The 10,117-nt window shown below is 36.1% G+C and overlaps 2 protein-coding genes across 2 annotated transcripts; both read right to left on the minus strand.

Moving 5' to 3' along the window:
- Positions 1-1,179: 1,179 nt before the first annotated feature.
- On the minus strand, positions 1,180-4,143 carry LOC107662345 (nuclear factor 7, ovary-like). The gene is made up of 3 exons (XM_016452332.1): positions 3,906-4,143; positions 2,669-2,695; positions 1,180-2,531 (listed from the first exon to the last, which is right to left on the minus strand). The coding sequence occupies exons 1-3, from the start codon at positions 4,141-4,143 to the stop codon at positions 1,984-1,986; spliced, it is 813 nt and encodes a 270-aa protein (XP_016307818.1). The 3' UTR covers positions 1,180-1,983.
- A 993-nt stretch (positions 4,144-5,136) lies between these two features.
- Positions 5,137-9,109, minus strand: LOC107662350 (nuclear factor 7, ovary-like). The gene is made up of 4 exons (XM_016452336.1): positions 9,000-9,109; positions 7,864-8,103; positions 6,626-6,652; positions 5,137-6,488 (listed from the first exon to the last, which is right to left on the minus strand). Exons 2-4 carry the CDS (start codon positions 8,099-8,101, stop codon positions 5,941-5,943), a joined length of 813 nt encoding a protein of 270 aa, XP_016307822.1. The 5' UTR covers positions 8,102-8,103; positions 9,000-9,109; the 3' UTR covers positions 5,137-5,940.
- Between the last annotated feature and the right edge of the window lie 1,008 nt (positions 9,110-10,117).

The raw sequence follows: 10,117 nt of genomic DNA on the forward strand, positions 1-10,117 counted from the left end.
TTATTATCCGTGCAATGGGGGTCAAACACGCTCGGGCACGGTTAAGATTGCCTAGTGTGAGTACACCCTCTATTATTCTCCCACATCCCACACACACGAGTGTCTACCCGCCCGCACCCCCAGCAAGTGTTGTCCCGCGCCGCACTCTGCCGCACTCTGCTGCGTTGGGTCCCGCGATCGTGCAGGTCTCTAAGGTGTCTGTTAAAATGTTATGATCGAGGCTCTGGACTCTGAGCATAACTTGCTTTTCTATAACAAACTATAAAATATTTCCTATAAAAACGTTAATGCCCTGGCAGTGGCAAATAGCTTTGGTTTTGTATTTAATTTGATTACATTAATGTTATAAGTTGAGATTTACAAGATATATTTTAACTGCTACTAAGAAGTAAGGACTACTGCTGTAAAAAAAAAAGCACCTTATTTGTTTAAAGTGCGTTTTTGTTCATATAGTAGTACTTTTAAATGAAAAAAAGTGCACAATACACTACTTTTGAATGCATTATTACATTTTTGTGCATAACAATGCGATTAATCACAGACAATCATGCGATTAATCACTTTTCTTTTTTTTTTATTATCGTTGCCCAGCACTAATACAAATATTAATTTTCTAGACAAATATGAAATGAATTTATGAAAATATTAATTAACCAGCCTTACTCTGTATTTTCGTTTTGTATCATTCTCTCTGTTTCTTTAGGAAAGGGCACTTAATTTTCAGAAGTGAGGTAAACAGCAACTTATTTATGTAATTAAATTATCATGAACATATCTCAAACATTTATTTGGAACTCTGTGTGTGTCAGTTTGTCTTGAGACTGATGTTTCTGTCAGATCATAAAGAAGAGATATCAGCAGACTTAGAAAACATTTATTTGGATCATTTGACAAAATGTGTTAATAGTTTCCAGGACAAATGCTGCCCAACTTACAGATGTTTCTTAAAAAGACAATAGGAGTACAAAATCAATAATCGATTCAACATTTTGAAACCATTTTGATGCAAAGCAGCAATATTTTATAGGTCTATGTAATTTCACTTTGACAGGTAGAGAGGAGAAAATAAATGACTTGATTGTTCTGAACAAAGTATAAATTTTATATAGTTTATTTTTTTTTATATTTAAAATATGTACTTGTAGAAGTGAATAAAAAAATATTTTAAGCAATGGCATATGAGAAAAATGAAAGAAGCCAGACTGGAATTTGCTAAAATGCATATTGACGAGTCACAATGCTTCTGGGAGAATGTCCTTTGGATGGATGTGACAAAACTGGAGCTTTTTGGGAAGTCACATCAAGTCTATGTTTACAGACGAAAAAAAAGTGTTTGTGCAGCAAACAATGAAATCTCAAGACCATCAAGGCATTGAGATTTCATTGTCAGAAAGCTCTGTCTCAGTCACAGGTCATGGGTCCTTCAACAAGATAATGACCCAAAGCACAAAGCTAAAAGCACCCAAGAATTACTAAGAACAAAACACTGGACTATTGTGAATGGCCTTCTAAAAGCCTTGATCTGAATCCTATTGAACATCTACATGGAAAGAGCTGAAACCTGCAGTCTGGAGAAGACACCCTTCAATCCTGATACAGCTGGAGCAATTTGATCATGAAGAGCAGCAAAAAATACCTGTACACTGTGAGATACAGAAATCACTTCATTCCAGTATTTGCCTTTAATGGTTGTGCAACAAAATATTGGGTGAAAGGCCCCATCATTTTTGTCCATGCCATTTTACTTTGCTTTGATTTTTGATTCAACAGAATATTTCAAATAATAAAACAAAGTCGTATTTGTATTAAATATGGAATACATAATCATGCACGTCAATTACTTTTGTCAGTTTTGAGTTATTTCAGAAAAAAAAGAGTTCTCTTTTCATACAGACCAATTTGTCCACTTCTCGAATTAATATTTCCAGATGTTGTTACAAAAAGCATTATTTTCATCTTGTATTTCATATTAATAGTGTAAATTCATTTATTGCAACTGACAGGTGTGATGATCAGTGGAGTTAAGTTTGTACCATTATATCCAAAGGATGGGCTAAAATATGGATAGAGTTTCCCAGTGAAAGACTGACCAGTGAAAGAGTAGATATGAGATCTGGACTCTGCATCATTGAAGGAGACCAGACCCTCCTCATAATCCACAAACACACCGACCCGCTGCGGTTTCACTCTCAGAGAAAGAGAGACAGGGGGACCAGAGAAAGCTGCATATTCATTCCAATGAAACAGCCACACAGTCCAGAATCCATTCCTGGGATTCAGTATGATGTTTCCCTTCCTGTTAGTAGATTCTCTGGCCACTCCTAAAGCCCATGCAGTCTTTCCCTTCACCTGCACCTCAAAATAAAATCTCCCTGAGGAGAACCCCTCCTTTCCCAGGACACTTACATAGTAATCAAATCTCTTTGGATTGTCTGGGAGTTTCTGCCTAATGTCTCCATGCCTCACTTGTTTTCTATCATCAGACAGGATGAGTTCAGGATTAGCTGTATCAGGATCCAGAGTCACATCCACTGAGAAAACAGAGAATATGAATCACAACTTCACAATAGAAAGATTTTGTGATGATGATGATAATTAAATTGTACTGAGGTAATGAAGCTGTGAAGATATAAATGTAAACCAGTGTAGTGCAGACAGCACAATGTACCTGCATACCGCTCCCTCCTACTCAGCTCTGTAGAGACAAATGACAATAAAAGATCAAGAGATGTTTCAGATGTTTTTGTGTGAAATTACAGACAAGCTTTAGGGATTTATTACATATTTTATATTAAATATATTATAAGTCATATGAAATATTTTATGTGTGCTCATCCACTGGATTAGATGCCCTTTTTTAAAGCCTTCGTTTTGTTTTTGAAGTCTACTAGAATATTCATGCCTGACACATTTTTTTATACTATTGTAGAACCTCTCTTCCCCATCTGTCTGAAACGCTTTACCTTAGTTGCAGTCTCTCCTCCTTCCAAAAAGCGCAACATGCTTTAATTAGATTGGACCAATGTGTTAAGATTGGCCAACCGTTTCAAGCGTGTTTCAGAAATGTCACACCCCCTACCATAACCACCAGTATGCCTTGGGTGGGAATTTAGTCAAATGAGGGATATTGTGACATGTATGTTTACAGAAGAAAACGCAGGCGTTTCACGTAGTTCAGAAACAGTGCTTGCTGAGAGAAAAACTTCACTTGAGTGTTTTTTAAGTTTGCGGACCTTTTTCATTCTCAAACAGCAACACTACACAATAAAGAAATGTAAAAATGTACAAATCCAAATGTACAATTTTGGTAAAATTTACTTTGTTAGTGCACATTGCTAGTCTTGTGGTAAACAATTAATCCGTGCACATTCACTGAAAAAAAAAATTAGTTTGTCTTGGTAATCTTTAATCAAAATCTGAACATTTGCTTCTGCTCTGGAATGGCATTCCTTCTCTGATGATGTCAGTTTGACTGATTGGGCAGAATATCTTTAACCACGCCCCTCCAACCATTAGTTTGCTATGAGCGAGAGATGGAGAGGAGGAGTGCAAAAATAAAACCCCGCCCTCTATTCAATATTACATTTCAGCTGGAAATATGTCACTATACTGAAATAAAGTCATGTGGAAGTGCCACAGAAACAAGACTTTCAATTTATGAATTTTTTTGTATTACAGAATTCCTTTACACATTTTTAGCTTTTTTCGTCTATGCATCTGTATACTTCATATTTGTGCTGCATCCTGCTTTTTCTTGACTTTAGTAAAAAAAAAAAACACAACCTAATGATTACAAACAACATTCCACATATGTTTTAAGAAAATGTTTTAAGTTCTTAAATTACAAATACTAAACTTTGACAGAATAGCACGAAATGTGTCACTCCTGCTCTGCAGTAGCCTACCTTTCATTTTAAAATAATCGACAACCATTCGTAGTGTGATATTAATCTTGAGATCAGGTCGCTGATTGAACGCTTCTTTACAGTATGGACACTTGCAGGTCTGGCTGCTGTCCCAGCACTGGCTCAGGCAGCTCTTACAGAAGTTGTGTCCACATGGAGTGCTGACTGGATCAGTGAACACATCCAGACATATAGAGCAATGAAGCTCCTCAGCCAGTAGAGCACCGGAGGACGCCATATCTGGAAAGAGAAATGATGATATATCACCTACACTAAAGTTCGGACACTTGACTGAATTTATGTTTCTCATTATCTTTAAAATAGAGTTTTCTAAAATTTAAGTTTCTGCTCAGGGTCGTAAGCAAACAGCACCTGTAATAATCAGTTGGGTGTCTGTAATCTACTAACAACACAGGCGCAAAATGGGTTAAAATGGGTTAAATAATTGCGCAGACTGACTTCCGCAAACCTTAATAAATCACCTGTGTTCGACTTGAAGCAGTTGTGGCTAGAAGGGATACAGCAAAAACCAGAAGCTAACAATAAATTGAATTTTCTACCTATTAGATTGTGTTTTATTAACATCTACACCTACCCCAACCCTAAACCTACCCCTTACAATAATGCAAAAATCGGTCGAAGTCAAACACACCTCTTGTATGATTACTTTAAATACTCTCCACCCATAAATTTTGCGTCTATTAACCAGCCTTACTCTGTATTTTCGTTTTGTATCATTCTCTCTGTTTCTTTAGGAAAGGGCACTTAATTTTCAGAAGTGAGGTAAACAGCAACTTATTTATGTAATTAAATTATCATGAACATATCTCAAACATTTATTTGGAACTCTGTGTGTGTCAGTTTGTCTTGAGACTGATGTTTCTGTCAGATCATAAAGAAGAGATATCAGCAGACTTAGAAAACATTTATTTGGATCATTTGACAAAATGTGTTAATAGTTTCCAGGACAAATGCTGCCCAACTTACAGATGTTTCTTAAAAAGACAATAGGAGTACAAAATCAATAATCGATTCAACATTTTGAAACCATTTTGATGCAAAGCAGCAATATTTTATAGGTCTATGTAATTTCACTTTGACAGGTAGAGAGGAGAAAATAAATGACTTGATTGTTCTGAACAAAGTATAAATTTTATATAGTTTATTTTTTTTTATATTTAAAATATGTACTTGTAGAAGTGAATAAAAAAATATTTTAAGCAATGGCATATGAGAAAAATGAAAGAAGCCAGACTGGAATTTGCTAAAATGCATATTGACGAGTCACAATGCTTCTGGGAGAATGTCCTTTGGATGGATGTGACAAAACTGGAGCTTTTTGGGAAGTCACATCAAGTCTATGTTTACAGACGAAAAAAAAGTGTTTGTGCAGCAAACAATGAAATCTCAAGACCATCAAGGCATTGAGATTTCATTGTCAGAAAGCTCTGTCTCAGTCACAGGTCATGGGTCCTTCAACAAGATAATGACCCAAAGCACAAAGCTAAAAGCACCCAAGAATTACTAAGAACAAAACACTGGACTATTGTGAATGGCCTTCTAAAAGCCTTGATCTGAATCCTATTGAACATCTACATGGAAAGAGCTGAAACCTGCAGTCTGGAGAAGACACCCTTCAATCCTGATACAGCTGGAGCAATTTGATCATGAAGAGCAGCAAAAAATACCTGTACACTGTGAGATACAGAAATCACTTCATTCCAGTATTTGCCTTTAATGGTTGTGCAACAAAATATTGGGTGAAAGGCCCCATCATTTTTGTCCATGCCATTTTACTTTGCTTTGATTTTTGATTCAACAGAATATTTCAAATAATAAAACAAAGTCGTATTTGTATTAAATATGGAATACATAATCATGCACGTCAATTACTTTTGTCAGTTTTGAGTTATTTCAGAAAAAAAAGAGTTCTCTTTTCATACAGACCAATTTGTCCACTTCTCGAATTAATATTTCCAGATGTTGTTACAAAAAGCATTATTTTCATCTTGTATTTCATATTAATAGTGTAAATTCATTTATTGCAACTGACAGGTGTGATGATCAGTGGAGTTAAGTTTGTACCATTATATCCAAAGGATGGGCTAAAATATGGATAGAGTTTCCCAGTGAAAGACTGACCAGTGAAAGAGTAGATATGAGATCTGGACTCTGCATCATTGAAGGAGACCAGACCCTCCTCATAATCCACAAACACACCGACCCGCTGCGGTTTCACTCTCAGAGAAAGAGAGACAGGGGGACCAGAGAAAGCTGCATATTCATTCCAATGAAACAGCCACACAGTCCAGAATCCATTCCTGGGATTCAGTATGATGTTTCCCTTCCTGTTAGTAGATTCTCTGGCCACTCCTAAAGCCCATGCAGTCTTTCCCTTCACCTGCACCTCAAAATAAAATCTCCCTGAGGAGAACCCCTCCTTTCCCAGGACACTTACATAGTAATCAAATCTCTTTGGATTGTCTGGGAGTTTCTGCCTAATGTCTCCATGCCTCACTTGTTTTCTATCATCAGACAGGATGAGTTCAGGATTAGCTGTATCAGGATCCAGAGTCACATCCACTGAGAAAACAGAGAATATGAATCACAACTTCACAATAGAAAGATTTTGTGATGATGATGATAATTAAATTGTACTGAGGTAATGAAGCTGTGAAGATATAAATGTAAACCAGTGTAGTGCAGACAGCACAATGTACCTGCATACCGCTCCCTCCTACTCAGCTCTGTAGAGACAAATGACAATAAAAGATCAAGAGATGTTTCAGATGTTTTTGTGTGAAATTACAGACAAGCTTTAGGGATTTATTACATATTTTATATTAAATATATTATAAGTCATATGAAATATTTTATGTGTGCTCATCCACTGGATTAGATGCCCTTTTTTAAAGCCTTCGTTTTGTTTTTGAAGTCTACTAGAATATTCATGCCTGACACATTTTTTTATACTATTGTAGAACCTCTCTTCCCCATCTGTCTGAAACGCTTTACCTTAGTTGCAGTCTCTCCTCCTTCCAAAAAGCGCAACATGCTTTAATTAGATTGGACCAATGTGTTAAGATTGGCCAACCGTTTCAAGCGTGTTTCAGAAATGTCACACCCCCTACCATAACCACCAGTATGCCTTGGGTGGGAATTTAGTCAAATGAGGGATATTGTGACATGTATGTTTACAGAAGAAAACGCAGGCGTTTCACGTAGTTCAGAAACAGTGCTTGCTGAGAGAAAAACTTCACTTGAGTGTTTTTTAAGTTTGCGGACCTTTTTCATTCTCAAACAGCAACACTACACAATAAAGAAATGTAAAAATGTACAAATCCAAATGTACAATTTTGGTAAAATTTACTTTGTTAGTGCACATTGCTAGTCTTGTGGTAAACAATTAATCCATGCACATTCACTGAAAAAAAAAATTTGTTTGTCTTGGTAATCTTTAATCAAAATCTGAACATTTGCTTCTGCTCTGGAATGGCATTCCTTCTCTGATGATGTCAGTTTGACTGATTGGGCAGAATATCTTTAACCACGCCCCTCCAACCATTAGTTTGCTATGAGCGAGAGATGGAGAGGAGGAGTGCAAAAATAAAACCCCGCCCTCTATTCAATATTACATTTCAGCTGGAAATATGTCACTATACTGAAATAAAGTCATGTGGAAGTGCCACAGAAACAAGACTTTCAATTTATGAATTTTTTTGTATTACAGAATTCCTTTACACATTTTTAGCTTTTTTCGTCTATGCATCTGTATACTTCATATTTGTGCTGCATCCTGCTTTTTCTTGACTTTAGTAAAAAAAAAAAAACACAACCTAATGATTACAAACAACATTCCACATATGTTTTAAGAAAATGTTTTAAGTTCTTAAATTACAAATACTAAACTTTGACAGAATAGCACGAAATGTGTCACTCCTGCTCTGCAGTAGCCTACCTTTCATTTTAAAATAATCGACAACCATTCGTAGTGTGATATTAATCTTGAGATCAGGTCGCTGATTGAACGCTTCTTTACAGTATGGACACTTGCAGGTCTGGCTGCTGTCCCAGCACTGGCTCAGGCAGCTCTTACAGAAGTTGTGTCCACATGGAGTGCTGACTGGATCAGTGAACACATCCAGACATATAGAGCAATGAAGCTCCTCAGCCAGTAGAGCACCGGAGGACGCCATATCTGGAAAGAGAAATGATGATATATCACCTACACTAAAGTTCGGACACTTGACTGAATTTATGTTTCTCATTATCTTTAAAATAGAGTTTTCTAAAATTTAAGTTTCTGCTCAGGGTCGTAAGCAAACAGCACCTGTAATAATCAGTTGGGTGTCTGTAATCTACTAACAACACAGGCGCAAAATGGGTTAAAATGGGTTAAATAATTGCGCAGACTGACTTCCGCAAACCTTAATAAATCACCTGTGTTCGACTTGAAGCAGTTGTGGCTAGAAGGGATACAGCAAAAACCAGAAGCTAACAATAAATTGAATTTTCTACCTATTAGATTGTGTTTTATTAACATCTACACCTACCCCAACCCTAAACCTACCCCTTACAATAATGCAAAAATCGGTCGAAGTCAAACACACCTCTTGTATGATTACTTTAAATACTCTCCACCCATAAATTTTGCGTCTGAAAAATAATTGTCCATAGTCCACGCCTAGCTCTTCATCGTCAATGTTTCACTGCGTGTCTTTAGTAAAGACATTTTTTTTTTTTTTTTGCGCTGTTAGTAAATCTGGCACATATTGTCTCTAACAGAGTTAAGTTAAAGTGATCTAAATAAGTGTTTTTATATTGATAAGAAAAAGATCAGTCAGTCTGCTGGCCATTCTTTTCCTGTTTCTTTAGACTTTATGTCATGCGACAAAATGACAGCAAACTTTGCTTTGCAATTGCAGCCAATCAAACGACATGCTTACAATTCTGATATCTGATTGAGTATTTTACATGCTTAAACCTGGTTCTGTTCCACTTACTACAGTTTGACATAAACCCTACTAAACCATATCACTTGCATTAGAAACCCACTCAAAACAATCTCTCTTATATTTAATTTCTGTCACTTACCGGGTATCAGATGTGTCCAAAGGGTCTTTGAATGGCTCAGTAAATATTCTGATGTTTAAAGACGTTGACCGTTTAAGGGTCCATATGATTGTTCATCAAGTTAGTTTCACTTTTTCTCTCACTGAACTACAGAGATTTTAGAGCTCCTCCCATATTTACACATTTTTATATGTCCCTGTTTTGGGTGTGTTGGGTTCGTGTGTGTCTGGTTGTATTGAGACTGCTGTTTCTATCAGGTCATAAAGAAGAGATATCAGCAGACTTAGAAAAGGTTGATGGTTTGGTAACATTTGGTAAGAGTTTCCAGGACAAATGCTGCATAATTTACAGATTATTCATAAAGACAATAAGAAAATAGCAATAATCCATTCATTGAAAGTAATAGTTTTTATTCAGATGCTACCATTACTATGGAGGACGAAACCTGCAAAAACAATAAATAAATAAATAAATACACAAATAAATAAATAAATAAATATGCAAATAAATGTGTGTATAAATACACAAATTCTTGTTTAAATACATATAGAAATAATTAAACGTGATTAAAGTAGGCAAATAAATCAAATAAATTGGTGGGCAAATGGAAAATGTTTAAGTAAATACTAAGCTCAACCTATTTATTTTCCTTTGATCACTCATTTATTTCTGAATGTAGTTCCGCATTTATTTTTCCTCTGCACAATGGAGAGTATCCACTGAACACAAACCGCGTATGCTGTTCTGTGTCAGCTGCGTCACGCAGATACGTTTTCACCCTATGTTTACGCTTTGATTTGAACATACAGAAAGTATTATCGTAGCTTCGTGAAATTACGGTTGAACCCCTGATGTCACATGGATTATTTTACAGATATCCTTGCTATGTTTCTGGACCTTGATCGTAGTAGTTCCATTGCTGTCTATAGGAGGATCAGAGAGCTCTCGGAATTTATCAAAAATATCTTAATTTGTGTTCCGAAGATGAACGGAGGTCTTATGGGTTTTGAACGACATGAGGGTGACTAATTAATGACATAATTTTCCTTTTTGGGTGAACTAACCCTTTAAGCTTAGTGAATATTATGTACAGTAAGCACTAGAACTAGAGACTTGTGCTACTTGGGGTAGTGTTTTAA

This window comes from Sinocyclocheilus anshuiensis, unplaced genomic scaffold (genome assembly GCF_001515605.1).
Source record: "Sinocyclocheilus anshuiensis isolate Anshui unplaced genomic scaffold, SAMN03320099.WGS_v1.1 scaffold579, whole genome shotgun sequence".
Taxonomy (NCBI): Eukaryota; Metazoa; Chordata; class Actinopteri; order Cypriniformes; family Cyprinidae; genus Sinocyclocheilus; species Sinocyclocheilus anshuiensis.